This window comes from Daucus carota, chromosome 9 (assembly GCF_001625215.2).
Source record: "Daucus carota subsp. sativus chromosome 9, DH1 v3.0, whole genome shotgun sequence".
In the NCBI taxonomy this organism is placed as follows: domain Eukaryota; kingdom Viridiplantae; phylum Streptophyta; class Magnoliopsida; order Apiales; family Apiaceae; genus Daucus; species Daucus carota.
In genome coordinates, this window is record NC_030389.2 from 29,412,830 (window position 1) to 29,433,492 (window position 20,663).

The 20,663-nt window shown below is 34.2% G+C and overlaps 3 protein-coding genes across 3 annotated transcripts; all 3 read right to left on the bottom strand.

Moving 5' to 3' along the window:
* Positions 1–3,682: 3,682 nt before the first annotated feature.
* Positions 3,683–4,588, bottom strand: LOC135149595 (F-box/kelch-repeat protein At3g06240-like). The gene has a single exon (XM_064085338.1). It carries the CDS (start codon positions 4,586–4,588, stop codon positions 3,683–3,685), a length of 906 nt encoding a protein of 301 aa, XP_063941408.1.
* Positions 4,589–11,463: 6,875 nt separating this feature from the next.
* Positions 11,464–12,651, bottom strand: LOC108201542 (F-box/kelch-repeat protein At3g06240-like). The gene is made up of 2 exons (XM_017369831.2): positions 12,545–12,651; positions 11,464–12,280 (listed from the first exon to the last, which is right to left on the bottom strand). Exons 1-2 carry the CDS (start codon positions 12,649–12,651, stop codon positions 11,464–11,466), a joined length of 924 nt encoding a protein of 307 aa, XP_017225320.2.
* A 5,059-nt stretch (positions 12,652–17,710) lies between these two features.
* LOC108201544 (F-box/kelch-repeat protein At3g23880-like) lies at positions 17,711–18,943 on the bottom strand. Its single transcript, XM_064085339.1, has one exon. It carries the CDS (start codon positions 18,941–18,943, stop codon positions 17,711–17,713), a length of 1,233 nt encoding a protein of 410 aa, XP_063941409.1.
* Positions 18,944–20,663: the final 1,720 nt, after the last annotated feature.

Below are 20,663 nucleotides of genomic sequence, written 5' to 3' on the forward strand. Positions count from 1 at the left end.
AGCATTGTTATCAAAACTACAAAGACAGTAGTCCCTTCCTTCTGTCCAATGTCTAAAATTGGTCGAGGGCTATTGCCTTAAGGAACTCGGCAATTTTATTTAAATACAATTCATGGATGAACACACATCTCGTGACTTAAAAAAACCAATTATCAATGTGATTTTGTAGAATAACAATTGAGTAAATCATCCATTACAGGTTCTAGTAGATAATTATAGCCCGAGAATAATGCCAAGCTATCAACAAGCTGCGCCACCAATTCTTTAAAAAAAAAAGAGATAGTATGATACATATGGTAACCACATCTTTTACCTAGCTAATTATACAGAAAACATGTATAGTAATAAATATATTCTGAAAAAAGATTTTACCTGCTACTATAAATGGGCAACAAACACAAAAATGTTACTTCCAATGAGATCAAAAAATACATAAACTATCTGTCCACATATAGTCGTTATATAAGACAATAACAGTACTAAAACTTGCAAAGATTTCAATTATCAACAGATGACCCGCGTTTCCTAGTACTTTGCATATTTCAGCAGCGATTTTCCTCCCTCATACAAGATTAAACTCTCTCGAAAGGAAGTGTCGACAGTAGAAAGATTAAAAACCGATGTTGAAATCTCTACTGGACCCATACATTCACCAAATCCATGATCTTGATGAATCATGCTCTGGTTACAAAAGACTATGGTTGCCAAACCGGGGTTCTTTGAGCAAAATAACTCTATTACTAGGGTCCTGTTCTTGGTAATGGCTAAAGGATACCCACACTCTTCAAGTACATATCTAAAACGCAGAGTCCAGGTGACCACACCATTTTCTTGTCTCATCAACCATATACAATAAGGAAGACCAGAGTCCCCCTTATTTAGTGGTTCGTCTAGAACACAAAGAGCAAGTGAATCCTCAAACCCCATAAGCTTATTTAGGGGATTTCTTGCCAAAATTTGGGAAAGATCATCGGGGAGGTTAAATTGCCCAAACAGCTCAGAATGAAAATCGAAGGACATTATCCTCAGTTTGTGACCATGACAAGTACTGGTGTCGTCAACTATGGCATAGTTCCTTTCCAACCAGTAATAACAACCATCAACGAAAACCCCATCTTCAATATCTAGTCGTGGAACTCCAGGGTTTTTAATCTTCCTCCATACGTTCTCCGTCAGGCTAAAAATTTCAACCTTAGGAGCTACATCACCCAACAGCTCCCCCTGGTCATCCTCAACATAAATAATCCTTACAATTTTGTAATCATTCATGAGCTTGTCAAAACCCATCCCCAAAGCACACGTCGTTTCCAGGTTATCCAGATGCTTCTTATAACAACTCAAAACAAGTACTCTATGTCGCTTAACATAAGGATTCCAAAGATACAACTCCCTGGAAGCATAATCAGTTTGTAAATCAGTAATTAAAAGCATTCCATGAACCTGAGCAATTAATTTCAAAGTACGAGTCTTGGTCTCAAAAGGAATATTGAATTTTTCGATAAGGGTACTGGAAGTTTCCGCAGAGAATAAAGAGCAGTCCTTTTGGAGGGAGGTGGAAGGAGGGATAATAAGCAAATTAAGCATTGTCATGAGAATGACAAATAGAACGAGAGATTTGAGAAGAAATGAACGAGGGGTCGTTAATAAGAGAGTACCATGTTTTGTTGACTGAAGTTGACCTCACAAGGTCTTTCACAGGCAGTCTTAAGAGGATTTCGATGATTGTTTGAGGAGGAAGATCATCAAACGATGTTGCAGACATTTTTTTGCGAGAGAGAGAGAAATTGAGTTTTGAGTATGAGAGAGAGAAACTAAGTTTTGAGTATAAAATATACAACGAAGAGCACTGTGTATTTATATGTGCATTAGCATAGGGTGTGTACATGTTTTCTCATTTATTTTATGCAGACCAAATGAAATTTGGAATAATCTAGATGATTTTAGAAAAGAAATTTTCAGAATTAAAAATTTGTGTATATTCTATTTTGATTTTAAATATTCCTAAGATTCGAATCCAAAGATATTGAGTTAATGTGGATATTATAAATTTAGGAAAATCAGAGAATATTGTGAAATATCTTAAAAATCCTTAAAATCTGATTTTATTTATTTCCAATTTTTAAAAAGGTTCTTAATTTTTAAAATTGAGGCGGCATCCATTATAGTGTCTAAACAACTTTTTAAATATAAATGTCGTAACACCAGAACTTATTTCAAAAAAGAAAAGAAAAGAAGAGGAAATCATCCAAATTAGCAAACTAAAATACAATTAACAACATTTGAAAAACTTACATTAAAGTTGTTTTAATTCTTTTTTAAGTGAGAATAAAATATAAATTATCCTAAGATGGTATGAAATTCTAACTTTTGCCGTAAGTATACTCAAAATATTACTATTAGAATCAAGCGACACCTTATTGGGGTGTGCTTGGGTATCATATACTCTCAGAATTCTTATGCTTTTCCTATTACGTTTTTACATATAACAGCATAGTCATAGTAAACCTAAACTATTCTCAACCAGATATAGTGCAGGATTTGATTTAGTTAGAAAGGGCAAGATTTAGAAGCAAACAATTACAAATTGGGTGAGTTTATACTGGAAATCAAGCATTTTATACAAAAACTAAACAAATATATTTAAAAGCCTAAATTTCTCTTAGTAATACTAAAAATCACCCAAAACATTTTATTGTCATCTCTCAAAAAATAGAGGGGACACTAAAATATTACTATTTGTCACCTTCATGCATTAAAAAAACACCAAAACATTTTAGTGTTACCTATCAAAAAATAGAGCGACACTAAAATATTGTTATTTGTCATCCTTCATGCATTGTTGTATCCTCCACGAATGATTTTCTAGCAATCTCTTAGAAAATTGTAGTTAACAATTGGGGTGAAATAAATTCTTAAAAAAGGTGATAGTATCACGCCTCAAAGTAGTCTAATTAAATTATTTTTGCAGGATTTTGGTATTGTAAAAATTTCGTATCCATCTGCCAATTGTTTGTTCTGATCCCAACAATCAAAATTATTCAAGTTTATTTTCATTAGTCATTTCTCGGTTATCCAAATGCTTCTTAAAATAAGGGGAAAATAAGACTCTTTGTTTCTTGAAATATCGAGTTTTGTGGAAGCATAATCACATGATATGAAGCATTGTTATCAAAACTACAAAGACAGTAGTCCCTTCCTTCTGTCCAATGTCCAAATTGGTCAGGGCTATTGCCTTAAGGAACTCGGCAATTTTATTTTAATACAATTCATGGATGAACACACATCTCGTGACTTAAAAAAAAATCAATTATCAATGTGATTTTGTAGAATAACAGTTGAGTAAATCATCCATTACAGGTTCCCGTAGATAATTATAGCCCGAGAATAATGCCAAGCTATCAACAAGCTGCGCCACCAATTCTTTAAAAAAAAAGAGATAGTATGATACATATGGTAACCACATCTTTTACCTAGCTAATTATACAAAAAACATGTATAGTAATAAATAAATTCTGAAAAAAGATTTTACCTGCTACTACAAATGGGCAACAAACACAAAAATGTTACTTCCAATGAGATCAAAAAATACATAAACTATCTGTCCACATATAGTCGTTATATAAGACAATAACAGTACTAAAACTTGCAAAGATTTCAATTATCAGCAGATGACCCGCGTTTCCTAGTACTTTGCATATTTCAGCAGCGATTTTCCTCCCTCATACAAGATTAAACTCTCTCGAAAGGAAGTGTCGACAGTAGAAAGATTAAAAACCGATGTTGAAATCTCTACTGGACCCACACATTCACCAAATCCATGATCTTGATGAATCATGCTCTGGTTACAAAAGACAATGGTTGCCAAACCGGGGTTCTTTGAGCAAAATAACTCTATTACTAGGGTCCCGTTCTTGGTAATGGCTAAAGGATACCCACACTCTTCAAGTACATATCTAAAACGCAGAGTCCAGGTGACCACACCATTTTCTTGTCTCATCAACCATATACAATAAGGAAGACCAGAGTCCCCCTTATTTAGTGGTTCGTCTAGAACACAAAGAGCAAGTGAATCCTCAAACCGCATAAGCTTATTTATGGGATTTCTTGCCAAAATTTGGGAAAGATCATCGGGGAGGTTAAATTCCCCAAACAGCTCAGAATGAAAATCGAAGGACATTATCCTCAGTTTGTGACCATGACAAGTACTGGTGTCGTCAACTATGGCATAGTTCCTTTCCAACCAGTAATAACAACCATCAACGAAAACCCCATCTTCAATATCTAGTCGTGGAACTCCAGGGTTTTTAATCTTCCTCCATACGTTCTCCGTCAGGCTAAAAATTTCAACCTTAGGAGCTACATCACCCAACACCTCCCCCTGGTCATCCTCAACATAAATAATCCTTACAATTTTGTAATCATTCATGAGCTTGTCAAAACCCATCCCCAAAGCACACGTCGTTTCCAAGTTATCCAGATGCTTCTTATAACAACTCGAAACAAGTACTCTATGTCGCTTAACATAAGGATTCCAAAGATACAACTCCCTGGAAGCATAATCAGTTTGTAAATCAGTAATTAAAAGCATTCCATGAACCTGAGCAATTAATTTCAAAGTACGAGTTATAGGTCTCAAAAGGAATATCGAATTTTTCGATAAGGGTACTGGAAGTTTCCGCAGAGAATAAAGAGCAGTCCTTTTGGAGAGAGGTGGAAGGAGGGATGATAAGCAAATTAAGCATTGTCATGAGAATGACAAATAGAACGAGAGATTTGAGAAGAAATGAACGAGGGGTCGTTAATAAGAGAGTACCATGTTTTGTTGACTGAAGTTGACCTTGTTAAATAAACTAACTCTTGAGTTTCTGAAAATATTCTAGAAGGATGCTTTTAATATTTTAGAATAAATATAATTCATTGAACTGAAGAGATGTATCAGTTTAATTCATGTATGATGGTTTGTATTCTCCTATTATAAATGGAGAAGCTTGAAGAGGAAGAAAAAAGATATCAGAACAACAAATATTCCCAGAAAATACTTCTTCTATTCCTTGTTATGTTCTATTCTATATTTTATATACTTAAATTATACTAGAATCTTATACTCAAAACCAACAAACTGGTATCAGAGCCAGCAACCATGAATAATTCTTTTGCTGTTCCAAAACTTACCAAAGAAAACTATGGCCACTGGTGTATCCGAATGAAAGCTTTGCTAGGATCACAGGAAGCATGGGAAATTGTTGATAGAGGCTATGATGAACCTGAGAATGAGGGAGCCTTGAATCAGGCTCAGAAAAATAATCTACTGAAAGCACGGAAACAAGATCAACAGGCTTTGTCAATTATACACATGGGCTTAGATGAAGCCATGTTTGAAAAGGTGGCATCAGCATCAAAAGCAAAGGAAGCCTGGGAGATTCTGCAGAACAATTTTAAAGGTGTTGACAAAGTGAAAAAGGTACGATTACAAACCCTACGTGGTGAATTTGAAGCATTGCATATGAAAGAATCAGAATCAGTCCCAGATTATTTCACGAGGGTTTCCTCTGTTGTAAATCAAATGAAGAATTATGGAGAAAAAATCGAAGATTCTCGTGTCAATGAAAAGATACTGAGATCTTTGAATACAAAATTGCAACTTGTTGGAATCTCTATTGAAGAATCAAATGATACGGAAACCATGACCACTGATCAACTCATGGGATCATTACAAGCATATTCTGAAAGATTATTGAAAAAGGAGGAGACGGAATCCCAGGTGTTAAAAACTAATGCCTCTGTTGAAGACAAAGACAAGCTGCTGTATTCACAACATACTAGAGGAAGAGGCCGTGGACGTGCAAATCAAAATTTTAACCGAGGCAGAGGACGTGGATATGTAAGCAATAGATTTGAAGGAAGAGAGCAGACAAATCAACCAAACTGGCGAGGACAAGGACGTGGTCGCAGCCGAGGAGGCAGATCAAATTCTGGAAGAGGTGGCAGATTCATTGAATGTTATAATTGTGGAAAATTTGGTCACTTTGCCAAAGATTGCTGGTTTAACAAAAGGGTTGAAGAAAAGGCAAACATAGCTGAAACAGGAGAGCAACAAGATGGAGTTTTGTTAATGGCCTGCAAAGATACTATTCCGGAAGAGGAGGTTCTTTGGTATCTTGACAGCGGTGCCAGCAACCATATGTCAGGGCTCAAACATTTATTTACTGATTTAAAAGAACTAGATTCTGGTTTTGTTTCTTTTGGAGATGCCTCAAAGATTGAAGTCAAAGGAAAAGGTGAAGTATGCTTTTATAGCAAGAATGGCAGACAAGGCAGAATTGAAGATGTCTATTATGTTCCAGACATGAAGAATAATATTCTTAGCCTTGGACAACTGGTTGAAAAAGGATACTCAATTTTTATGGAAGAAAAGGCCATGTTCTTGAAGGACAAAAGTGGCAGAACAATAGCTTGTGTGGGAATGTCTCATAATCGGATGTTCAAATTAAACTTGAGGAATATACAGGAGACATGTATGCAAGTAAAGATGGAGGACAAAGCAACCTTGTGGCACAGGAGACTTGGACACCTACACTATGGTGGTCTAAAAGAGATGTCAAACAAAGGAATGGTTCATGGAATTCCAAGCATGGATTTTTCAGGAAGTTTTTGTGAAGATTGTGTAATAGGAAAGCAGACAAGAAATTCTTTCCAAAAGAAGGCCATCTATCGCGCTACAAAGCCTCTCGAGTTGGTGCATACGGACATTTGTGGTCCTATCACACCCAAGTCATATAGCTCCAAGAGGTACTTTCTTACATTTATTGATGACTATTCTCGGAGGACATGGGTTTATTTTTTAAATGAAAAATCTGAGGCGTTGAAAGTATTCAAGAAATTCAAAATGTTGGTGGAGAAAAAGACTGGAAAGAATATCAAGGCATTGCGTTCTGATAGAGGAGGAGAATATACATCAAATGCTTTCACGGAATACTGTGAAGAACAGGGCATTAGAAGATTCCTAACAGCCCCATATTCACCACAGCAGAACGGCGTGGCTGAGAGAAAAAATCGGACTATCTTAGACATGGTTCGATCAATGTTAAAGTGCAAGGAACTGCCAAAGGAACTATGGGCAGAAGCTGTTCAGTGTGCAGTGTATATTCAGAACCGGTGTGTACACTCAATTTTGGGAGATAAAACACCTCAGGAATTGTGGAGTGGCAAGAAACCTACTGTGTCACATTTAAAAGTCTTTGGAAGTACTGCATACTCTCATATACCCGACCAGCAAAGAACAAAGCTGGACGACAAGAGCAGAAAATTTATATTCATTGGATATGATGAGAAAACAAAAGCTTATCGGCTCCTTGATCCGGTTGCGAAGAAGGTGACTGTAAGTAGAGATGTGAAGATACAAGAAGATGATGCATGGGACTGGAATAAAACTCCAGAAGAAGAAACACCAATTTCTAAAGTCTCACCAATAAGTTTTGATACATCCGAAGATGAAGAACCAGAAGAGGATGAGCCCAGGAATCCTAGAATGAGAAGTTTACAAGATGTATATGAACATGGAGAGGTGCACTTAGTGTGTTTGGTGGCTGATACAGAAAGTATAGATTTTGGAGAAGCTGTGAAAGACAAGAAGTGGAAGGCTGCAATGGATGAAGAGATCAAAGCTATTGAAAAGAACAAAACTTGGGAACTTGTTGAACCCCCAGAAAATTGTAAGCCTATCGATGTTAAATGGGTTTATAAGAAGAAAATGAATGCTCAAGGAGAAGTAGAAAGATACAAGGCGCGGTTAGTTGCAAAGGGCTACCGTCAAAAGGCCGGAATCGACTATGATGAAGTTTTTGCACCCGTGGCAAGAATGGAGTCAATCAGACTCCTCATCTCACAAGCAGCTCAAAGGAAGTGGCCTATTTACCAGATGGACGTGAAGTCTGCTTTCTTAAATGGAGTGCTCGAAGAGGAAGTGTACGTAAACCAGCCACCCGGATATATAAAGGAAGGAAAAGAAAGAATGGTGTTGAAATTGTATAAGGCGCTCTATGGTTTAAAACAAGCTCCACGAGCATGGAACACTCGTATTGATGCCTACTTCAGGAAGAATGGTTTTGTGCAATGTCCTTATGAGCCTGCTGTTTATGTCAAAGAAAAGCAAGGTAATATATTACTTGTTGCACTTTATGTTGATGATCTTATTTTTATGGGGAACAATGAAGAGATGATTAAAGATTTTAAAAAGGAGATGACTCAAGAATTCGAGATGACTGACTTGGGCTTGATGAGATTCTTTCTTGGCATTGAGGTGAAGCAAGATAAGTCAGGTATCTTTATTTCTCAAGAAGCATATGCTAATAGTATTCTAAAGAAATTTTGAATGGAGCACTGTAATCCAGCAGCAACACCCATGGAATTGGGTACAAAACTTTCTAAATTTGAGGGAGGAAATTCAGTGGAGGCAAATTTATATCATAGTTTGGTTGGAAGCTTGAGATATCTTACATGTACTAGACCTGATATTGCATATAGTGTTGGTATTGTAAGCAGATATATGGAGGACCCAAAGCAGTCGCACTGGAAAGCAATTAAAAGGATTCTGGGATACATTCAAGGAACAAAGTCAGTGGGATTATTTTATTCTAGTACCACAGACTACAATTTGGTGGGATACTCTGATAGTGATTGGTGTGGAGATGTGGATGATCGTAAGAGCACGTCTGGATACTTGTTCTTTATGGGAGAAACGGCATTTACGTGGTATTCTAAGAAGCAGCCTATAGTGGCATTATCAACCTGTGAGGCAGAATATGTAGCAGCCTCTCACTGTGTTTGTCATGCTATTTGGTTAAGAAGGTTACTTGGTGAATTAAAGATCCCACAACAAAGATCAACTGAAATTAGAATTGACAACAAATCTGCAATTGAGCTTGCCAAGAATCCAGTGCATCATGAAAGGAGTAAACACATTGATGTTCGATTCCATTTTATTCGGGAGCATGTAAAGGAGAAGAATGTGCATTTACGTCATGTTGTTAGTCATGATCAGATAGCAGATGTGCTCACTAAACCATTGTCCAGAACTCTCTTTGATACTTACAAAAGGCTCATGGGAATGAAGGATCGAAAAGAGTTAGTTTAAGGGAGGAATTTGTTAAATAAACTAACTCTTGAGTTTCTGAAAATATTCTAGAAGGATGCTTTTAATATTTTAGAATAAATATAATTCATTGAACTGAAGAGATGTATCAGTTTAATTCATGTATGATGGTTTGTATTCTCCTATTATAAATGGAGAAGCTTGAAGAGGAAGAAAAAAGATATCAGAACAACAAATATTCCCAGAAAATACTTCTTCTATTCCTTCTTATGTTCTATTCTATATTTTATATACTTAAATTATACTAGAATCTTATACTCAAAACCAACAGACCTCACAAGGTCTTTCACAGGCAGTCTTAAGAGGATTTCGATGATTGTTTGAGGAGGAAGATCATCAAACGATGTTGCAGACATTTTTTTGCGAGAGAGAGAGAAATTGAGTTTTGAGTATGAGAGAGAGAAACTAAGTTTTGAGTATAAAATATACAACGAAGAGCACTGTGTATTTATATGTGCATTAGCATAGGGTGTGTACATGTTCTCTCATTTATTTTATGCAGACCAAATGAAATTTGGAATAATCTAGATGATTTTAGAAAAGAAATTTTCAGAATTAAAAATTTGTGTATATTCTATTTTGATTTTAAATATTCCTAAGATTCGAATCCAAAGATATTGAGTTAATGTGGATATTATAAATTTAGGAAAATCAGAGAATATTGTGAAATATCTTAAAAATCCTTAAAATCTGATTTTATTTATTTCCAATTTTTAAAAAGGTTCTTAATTTTTAAAATTGAGGCGGCATCCATTATAGTGTCTAAACAACTTTTTAAATATAAATGTCGTAACACCAGAACTTATTTCAAAAAAGAAAAGAAAAGAAGAGGAAATCATCCAAATTAGCAAACTAAAATACAATTAACAACATTTGAAAAACTTACATTAAAGTTGTTTTAATTCTTTTTTAAGTGAGAATAAAATATAAATTATCCTAAGATGGTATGAAATTCTAACTTTTGCCCTAAGTATACTCAAAATATTACTATTAGAATCAAGCGACACCTTATTGGGGTGTGCTTGGGTATCATATACTCTCAGAATTCTTATGCTTTTCCTATTACGTTTTTACATATAACAGCATAGTCATAGTAAACCTAAACTATTCTCAACCAGATATAGTGCAGGATTTGATTTAGTTAGAAAGGGCAAGATTTAGAAGCAAACAATTACAAATTGGGTGAGTTTATACTGGAAATCAAGCATTTTATACAAAAACTAAACAAATATATTTAAAAGCCTAAATTTCTCTTAGTAATACTAAAAATCACCCAAAACATTTTATTGTCATCTCTCAAAAAATAGAGGGGACACTAAAATATTACTATTTGTCACCTTCATGCATTAAAAAAACACCAAAACATTTTAGTGTTACCTATCAAAAAATAGAGCGACACTAAAATATTGTTATTTGTCATCCTTCATGCATTGTTGTATCCTCCACGAATAATTTTCTAGCAATCTCTTAGAAAATTGTAGTTAACAATTCGGGTGAAATAAATTCTTAAAAAAGGTGATAGTATCACGCCTCAAAGTAGTCTAATTAAATTATTTTTGCAGGATTTTGGTATTGTAAAAATTTCGTATCCATCTGCCAATTGTTTGTTCTGATCCCAACAATCAAAATTATTCAAGTTTATTTTCATTAGTCATTTCTCGGTTATCCAAATGCTTCTTAAAATAAGGGGAAAATAAGACTCTTTGTTTCTTGAAATATCGAGTTTTGTGGAAGCATAATCACATATGAAGCATTGTTATCAAAACTACAAAGACAGTAGTCCCTTCCTTCTGTCCAATGTCCAAAATTGGTCGAGGGCTATTGCCTTAAGGAACTCGGCAATTTTATTTTAATACAATTCATGGATGAACACACATCTCGTGACTTAAAAAAAAATCAATTATCAATGTGATTTTGTAGAATAACAGTTGAGTAAATCATCCATTACAGGTTCCCGTAGATAATTATAGCCCGAGAATAATGCCAAGCTATCAACAAGCTGCGCCACCAATTCTTTAAAAAAAAAAGAGATAGTATGATACATATGGTAACCACATCTTTTACCTAGCTAATTATACAAAAAACATGTATAGTAATAAATAAATTCTGAAAAAAGATTTTACCTGCTACTACAAATGGGCAACAAACACAAAAATGTTACTTCCAATGAGATCAAAAAATACATAAACTATCTGTCCACATATAGTCGTTATATAAGACAAAAACTTGCAAAGATTTCAATTATCAGCAGATGACCCGCGTTTCCTAGTACTTTGCATATTTCAGCAGCGATTTTCCTCCCTCATACAAGATTAAACTCTCTCGAAAGGAAGTGTCGACAGTAGAAAGATTAAAACCGATGTTGAAATCTCTACTGGACCCACACATTCACCAAATCCATGATCTTGATGAATCATGCTCTGGTTACAAAAGACAATGGTTGCCAAACCGGGGTTCTTTGAGCAAAATAACTCTATTACTAGGGTCCCGTTCTTGGTAATGGCTAAAGGATACCCACACTCTTCAAGTACATATCTAAAACGCAGAGTCCAGGTGACCACACCATTTTCTTGTCTCATCAACCATATACAATAAGGAAGACCAGAGTCCCCCTTATTTAGTGGTTCGTCTAGAACACAAAGAGCAAGTGAATCCTCAAACCGCATAAGCTTATTTATGGGATTTCTTGCCAAAATTTGGGAAAGATCATCGGGGAGGTTAAATTCCCCAAACAGCTCAGAATGAAAATCGAAGGACATTATCCTCAGTTTGTGACCATGACAAGTACTGGTGTCGTCAACTATGGCATAGTTTCTTTCGAACCAGTAATAACAACCATCAACGAAAACCCCATCTTCAATATCTAGTCGTGGAACTCCAGGGTTTTTAATCTTCCTCCATACGTTCTCCGTCAGGCTAAAAATTTCAACCTTAGTAGCTACATCACCCAACAGCTCCCCCTGGTCATCCTCAACATAAATAATCCTTACAATTTTGTAATCATTCATGAGCTTGTCAAAACCCATCCCCAAAGCACACGTCGTTTCCAGGTTATTCAGATGCTTCTTATAACAACTCGAAACAAGTACTCTATGTCGCTTAACATAAGGATTCCAAAGATACAACTCCCTGGAAGCATAATCAGTTTGTAAATCAGTAATTAAAAGCATTCCATGAACCTGAGCAATTAATTTCAAAGTACGAGTCTTGGTCTCAAAAGGAATATCGAATTTTCGATAAGGGTACTGGAAGTTTCCGCAGAGAATAAAGAGCAGTCCTTTTGGAGAGAGGTGGAAGGAGGGATAATAAGCAAATTAAGCATTGTCATGAGAATGACAAATAGAACGAGAGATTTGAGAAGAAATGAACGAGGGGTCGTTAATAAGAGAGTACCATGTTTTGTTGACTGAAGTTGACCTCACAAGGTCTTTCACAGGCAGTCTTAAGAGGATTTCGATGATTGTTTGAGGAGGAAGATCATCAAACGATGTTGCAGACATTTTTTTGCGAGAGAGAGAGAAATTGAGTTTTGAGTATGAGAGAGAGAAACTAAGTTTTGAGTATAAAATATACAACGAAGAGCACTGTGTATTTATATGTGCATTAGCATAGGGTGTGTACATGTTTTCTCATTTATTTTATGCAGACCAAATGAAATTTTGAATAATCTAGATGATTTTAGAAAAGAAATTTTCAGAATTAAAAATTTGTGTATATTCTATTTTGATTTTAAATATTCCTAAGATTCGAATCCAAAGATATTGAGTTAATGTGGATATTATAAATTTAGGAAAATCAGAGAATATTGTGAAATATCTTAAAAATCCTTAAAATCTGATTTTATTTATTTCCAAATTTTAAAAAGGTTCTTAATTTTTAAAATTGAGGCGGCATCCATTATAGTGTCTAAACAACTTTTTAAATATAAATGTCGTAACACCAGAACTTATTTCAAAAAAGAAAAGAAAAGAAGAGGAAATCATCCAAATTAGCAAACTAAAATACAATTAACAACATTTGAAAAACTTACATTAAAGTTGTTTTAATTCTTTTTTAAGTGAGAATAAAATATAAATTATCCTAAGATGGTATGAAATTCTAACTTTTGCCGTAAGTATACTCAAAATATTACTATTAGAATCAAGCGACACCTTATTGGGGTGTGCTTGGGTTTCATATACTCTCAGAATTCTTATGCTTTTCCTATTACGTTTTTACATATAACAGCATAGTCATAGTAAACCTAAACTATTCTCAACCAGATATAGTGCAGGATTTGATTTAGTTAGAAAGGGCAAGATTTAGAAGCAAACAATTACAAATTGGGTGAGTTTATACTGGAAATCAAGCATTTTATACAAAAACTAAACAAATATATTTAAAAGCCTAAATTTCTCTTAGTAATACTAAAAATCACCCAAAACATTTTATTGTCATCTCTCAAAAAATAGAGGGGACACTAAATATTACTATTTGTCACCTTCATGCATTAAAAAAACACCAAAACATTTTAGTGTTACCTATCAAAAAATAGAGCGACACTAAAATATTGTTATTTGTCATCCTTCATGCATTGTTGTATCCTCCACGAATAATTTTCTAGCAATCTCTTAGAAAATTGTAGTTAACAATTGGGGTGAAATAAATTCTTAAAAAAGGTGATAGTATCACGCCTCAAAGTAGTCTAATTAAATTATTTTTGCAGGATTTTGGTATTGTAAAAATTTCGTATCCATCTGCCAATTGTTTGTTCTGATCCCAACAATCAAAATTATTCAAGTTTATTTTCATTAGTCATTTCTCGGTTATCCAAATGCTTCTTAAAATAAGGGGAAAATAAGACTCTTTGTTTCTTGAAATATCGAGTTTTGTGGAAGCATAATCACATGATATGAAGCATTGTTATCAAACTACAAAGACAGTAGTCCCTTCCTTCTGTCCAATGTCCAAATTGGTCAGGGCTATTGCCTTAAGGAACTCGGCAATTTTATTTTAATACAATTCATGGATGAACACACATCTCGTGACTTAAAAAAAATCAATTATCAATGTGATTTTGTAGAATAACAGTTGAGTAAATCATCCATTACAGGTTCCCGTAGATAATTATAGCCCGAGAATAATGCCAAGCTATCAACAAGCTGCGCCACCAATTCTTTAAAAAAAAAAGAGATAGTATGATACATATGGTAACCACATCTTTTACCTAGCTAATTATACAAAAAACATGTATAGTAATAAATAAATTCTGAAAAAAAGATTTACCTGCTACTACAAATGGGCAACAAACACAAAAATGTTACTTCCAATGAGATCAAAAAATACATAAACTATCTGTCCACATATAGTCGTTATATAAGACAATAACAGTACTAAAACTTGCAAAGATTTCAATTATCAGCAGATGACCCGCGTTTCCTAGTACTTTGCATATTTCAGCAGCGATTTTCCTCCCTCATACAAGATTAAACTCTCTCGAAAGGAAGTGTCGACAGTAGAAAGATTAAAAACCGATGTTGAAATCTCTACTGGACCCACACATTCACCAAATCCATGATCTTGATGAATCATGCTCTGGTTACAAAAGACAATGGTTGCCAAACCGGGGTTCTTTGAGCAAAATAACTCTATTACTAGGGTCCCGTTCTTGGTAATGGCTAAAGGATACCCACACTCTCAAGTACATATCTAAAACGCAGAGTCCAGGTGACCACACCATTTTCTTGTCTCATCAACCATATACAATAAGGAAGACCAGAGTCCCCCTTATTTAGTGGTTCGTCTAGAACACAAAGAGCAAGTGAATCCTCAAACCGCATAAGCTTATTTATGGGATTTCTTGCCAAAATTTGGGAAAGATCATCGGGGAGGTTAAATTCCCCAACAGCTCAGAATGAAAATCGAAGGACATTATCCTCAGTTTGTGACCATGACAAGTACTGGTGTCGTCAACTATGGCATAGTTTCTTTCGAACCAGTAATAACAACCATCAACGAAAACCCCATCTTCAATATCTAGTCGTGGAACTCCAGGGTTTTTAATCTTCCTCCATACGTTCTCCGTCAGGCTAAAAATTTCAACCTTAGTAGCTACATCACCCAACAGCTCCCCCTGTCATCCTCAACATAAATAATCCTTACAATTTTGTAATCATTCATGAGCTTGTCAAAACCCATCCCCAAAGCACACGTCGTTTCCAGGTTATCCAGATGCTTCTTATAATAACTCGAAACAAGTACTCTATGTCGCTTAACATAAGGATTCCAAAGATACAACTCCCTGGAAGCATAATCAGTTTGTAAATCAGTAATTAAAAGCATTCCATGAACCTGAGCAATTAATTTCAAAGTACGAGTCTTGTCTCAAAAGGAATATCGAATTTTTCGATAAGGGTACTGGAAGTTTCCGCAGAGAATAAAGAGCAGTCCTTTTGGAGAGAGGTGGAAGGAGGGATAATAAGCAAATTAAGCATTGTCATGAGAATGACAAATAGAACGAGAGATTTGAGAAGAAATGAACGAGGGGTCGTTAATAAGAGAGTACCATGTTTTGTTGACTGAAGTTGACCTCACAAGGTCTTTCACAGGCAGTCGTAAGAGGATTCGATGATTGTTTGAGGAGGAAGATCATCAAACGATGTTGCAGACATTTTTTGAGAGAGAGAGAGAAATTGAGTTTTGAGTATGAGAGAGAGAACTAAGTTTGAGTATAAAATATACAACGAAGAGCACTGTGTATTTATATGTGCATTAGCATAGGGTGTGTACATGTTTTCTCATTTATTTTAATGCAGACCAAATGAAATTTGAATAATCTAGATGATTTAGAAAAGAAATTTTTCAGAATTAAAAATTTGTGTATATTCTATTTGATTTAAATATTCCTAAGATTCGAATCCAAAGATATTGAGTTAATGTGGATATTATAAATTTAGGAAAATCAGAGAATATTGTGAAATATCTTAAAAATCCTTAAAATCTGATTTTATTTATTTCCAATTTTAAAAAGGTCTTAATTTTTAAAATTGAGGCGGCATCCATTATAGTGTCTAAACAACTTTTTAAATATAAATGTCGTAACACCAGAACTTATTTCAAAAAAGAAAAGAAAAGAAGAGGAAATCATCCAAATTAGCAAACTAAAATACAATTAACAACATTTGAAAAACTTACATTAAAGTGTTTTAATTCTTTTTTAAGTGAGAATAAAATATACATTATCCTAAGATGGTATGAAATTCTAACTTTTGCCCTAAGTATACTCAAAATATTACTATTAGAATCAAGCGACACCTTATTGGGGTGTGCTTGGGTATCATATACTCTCAGAATTCTTATGCTTTTCCTATTACGTTTTTACATATAACAGCATAGTCATAGTAAACCTAAACTATTCTCAACCAGATATAGTGCAGGATTTGATTTAGTTAGAAAGGGCAAGATTTAGAAGCAAACAATTACAAATTGGGTGAGTTTATACTGGAAATCAAGCATTTTATACAAAACTAAACAAATATATTTAAAAGCCTAAATTTCTCTTAGTAATACTAAAAATCACCCAAAACATTTATTGTCATCTCTCAAAAATAGAGGGGACACTAAAATATTACTATTTGTCACCTTCATGCATTAAAAAAACACCAAAACATTTTAGTGTTACCTATCAAAAATAGAGCGACACTAAAATATTGTTATTTGTCATCCTCATGCATTGTTGTATCCTCCACGAATAATTTCTAGCAATCTCTTAGAAAATGTAGTTAACAATTGGGGTGAAATAAATTCTTAAAAAAGGTGATAGTATCACGCCTCAAAGTAGTCTAATTAAATTATTTTTGCAGGATTTTGGTATTGTAAAAATTTCGTATCCATCTGCCAATTGTTTGTTCTGATCCCAACAATCAAAATTATTCAAGTTTATTTTTCATTAGTCATTTCTCGGTTATCCAAATGCTTCTTAAAATAAGGGGAAAATAAGACTCTTTGTTTCTTGAAATATCGAGTTTTGTGGAAGCATAATCACATGATATGAAGCATTGTTATCAAAACTACAAAGACAGTAGTCCCTTCCTTCTGTCCAATGTCCAAAATTGGTCGAGGGCTATTGCCTTAAAGGAACTCGGCAATTTTATTTTAATACAATTCATGGATGAACACACATCTCGTGACTTAAAAAAAATCAATTATCAATGTGATTTTGTAGAATAACAGTTGAGTAAATCATCCATTACAGGTTCCCGTAGATAATTATAGCCCGAGAATAATGCCAAGCTATCAACAAGCTGCGCCACCAATTCTTTAAAAAAAAAAGAGATAGTATGATACATATGGTAACCACATCTTTTACCTAGCTAATTATACAAAAAACATGTATAGTAATAAATAATTCTGAAAAAAGATTTTACCTGCTACTACAAATGGGCAACAAACACAAAAATGTTACTTCCAATGAGATCAAAAAATACATAAACTATCTGTCCACATATAGTCGTTATATAAGACAATAACAGTACTAAAACTTGCAAAGATTTCAATTATCAGCAGATGACCCCGCGTTTCCTAGTACTTTGCATATTTCAGCAGCGATTTTCCTCCCTCATACAAGATTAAACTCTCTCGAAAGGAAGTGTCGACAGTAGAAAGATTAAAAACCGATGTTGAAATCTCTACTGGACCCACACATTCACCAAATCCATGATCTTGATGAATCATGCTCTGGTTACAAAAGACAATGGTTGCCAAACCGGGGTTCTTTGAGCAAAATAACTCTATTACTAGGGTCCCGTTCTTGGTAATGGCTAAAGGATACCCACACTCTTCAAGTACATATCTAAAACGCAGAGTCCAGGTGACCACACCATTTTCTTGTCTCATCAACCATATACAATAAGGAAGACCAGAGTCCCCCTTATTTAGTGGTTCGTCTAGAACACAAAGAGCAAGTGAATCCTCAAACCGCATAAGCTTATTTATGGGATTTCTTGCCAAAATTTGGGAAAGATCATCGGGGAGGTTAAATTCCCCAAACAGCTCAGAATGAAAATCGAAGGACATTATCCTCAGTTTGTGACCATGACAAGTACTGGTGTCGTCAACTATGGCATAGTTTCTTTCGAACCAGTAATAACAACCATCAACGAAAACCCCATCTTCAATATCTAGTCGTGGAACTCCAGGGTTTTTAATCTTCCTCCATACGTTCTCCGTCAGGCTAAAAATTTCAACCTTAGGAGCTACATCACCCAACAGCTCCCCCCGGTCATCCTCAACATAAATAATCCTTACAATTTTGTAATCATTCATGACCTTGTCAAAACCCATCCCCAAAGCACACGTCGTTTCCAGGTTATCCAGATGCTTCTTATAACAACTCGAAACAAGTACTCTATGTTGCCTAACATAAGGATTCCAAAGATACAACTCCCTGGAAGCATAATCAGTTTGTAAATCAGTAATTAAAAGCATTCCATGAACCTGAGCAATTAATTTCAAAGTACGAGTCTTGGTCTCAAAAGGAATATCGAATTTTTCGATAAGGGTACTGGAAGTTTCCGCAGAGAATAAAGAGCAGTCCTTTTGGAGAGAGGTGGAAGGAGGGATAATAAGCAAAGCATTGTCATGAGAATGACAAATAGAACGAGAAATTTGAGAAGAAATGAACGAGGGGTGGTTAATAAGAGAGTACCATGTTTTGTTGACTGAAGTTGACCTCACAAGGTCTTTCACAGGCAGTCTTAAGAGGATTTCGATGATTGTTTGAGGAGGAAGATCATGAAACGATGTTGCAGACATTTTTTTTGCTAGAGAGAGAGAAATTGAGTTTTGAGTATGAGAGAGAGAAACTAAGTTTTGAGTATAAAATATACAACGAAGAGCACTGTGTATTTTATGTGCATTAGCATAGGGTGTGTACACGTTTTCTCATTTATTTCATGCAGACCAAATGAAATTTGGAATAATTAGATGATTTTAGAAAAGAAATTTTCCAATTTAAAAATTTGTGTATATTCTATTTTGATTTTAAATATTCCTAAGATTCGAATCCAAAGATATTGAGTTAATGTGGATATTATAAATTTAGGAAAATCGGAGAATATTGTGAAATATCTTAAAAATCCTTAAAATCTGATTTTATTTATTTCCAATTTTTAAAAAGGTTCTTAATTTTTAAAATTGAGGCGGCATCCATTAGAGTGTCTAAACAACTTTTTAAATATAAATGTCGTAACACCAGAACTTATTTCAAAAAAGAAAAGAAAAGAAGAGGAAATCATCCAAATTAGCAAACTAAAATACAATTAACAACATTTGAAAAACTTCCATTAAAGTTGTTTTAATTCTTTTTTAAGTGAGAATAAAATATAAATTATCCTAAGATGGTATGAAATTCTAACTTTTACCGTAAGTATACTCAAAATATTACTATTAGAATCAAGCGACACCTTAATGGGGTGTGCTTGGTGATCATGTACTCTCAGAATTCTTATGTTTTCCTATTAGGTTTTTACATATAACAGCATAGTCATAGTAAACCTAAACTATTCTCAACCAGATATAGTGCAGGATTTGATTTAGTTAGAAGGGGCAATATTTAGAAGCAAACAATTACAAATTGGGTGAGTTTATACTCGAAATCAAGCATTTTATACAAAAACTAAACAAATATATTTAAAAGCCTAAATTTCTCTTAGTAATACTAAAAATCACCCAAAACATTTTATTGTCATCTCTCAAAAAATAGAGGCGACACTAAAATATTACTATTTGTCACCTTCATGCATTAAAAAAAACACCAAAACATTTTAGTGTTACCTATTAAAAAATAGAGCGACACTAAAATATTGTTATTTGTCATCCTTCATGCATTGTTGTATCCTCCACGAATAATTTTCTAGCAATCTCTTAGAAAATTGTAGTTAACAATTGGGGTGAAATAAATTCTTAAAAAAGGTGATAGTATCACGCCTCAAAGTAGTCTAATTAAATTATTTTTGCAGGATTTTGGTATTGTAAAAATTTCGTATCCATCTGCCAATTGTTTGTTCTGATCCCAACAATCAAAATTATTCAAGTTTATTTTTATTAGTCATTTCTCGGTTATCCAAATGCTTCTTAAAATAAGAGGAAAATAAGACTCTTTGTTTTTTAAAATATGGAGTTTTGCGGAAGCATAATCACATGATATGAAGCATTGTTATCAAAACTACAAAGACAGTAGTCCCTTCCTTCTGTCCAATGTCCAAAATTGGTCGAGGGCTATTGCCTTAAGGAACTCGGCAATTTTATTTTAATACAATTCATGGATGAACACACATCTCGTGACTTAAAAAAACCAATTATCAATGTGATTTTGTAGAATATTGTGAAATATCTTAAAAATCTGATTTTATTTATTTCGGTTCTTAATTTTTAAAATTGAGGCGGCATCCATAGAGTGTTCTAAAACAACTTTTTAAATAAAATGTCGTAACACCAGAACTTATTTCAAAAAGAAAAAAGAAAAGAAGAGGAA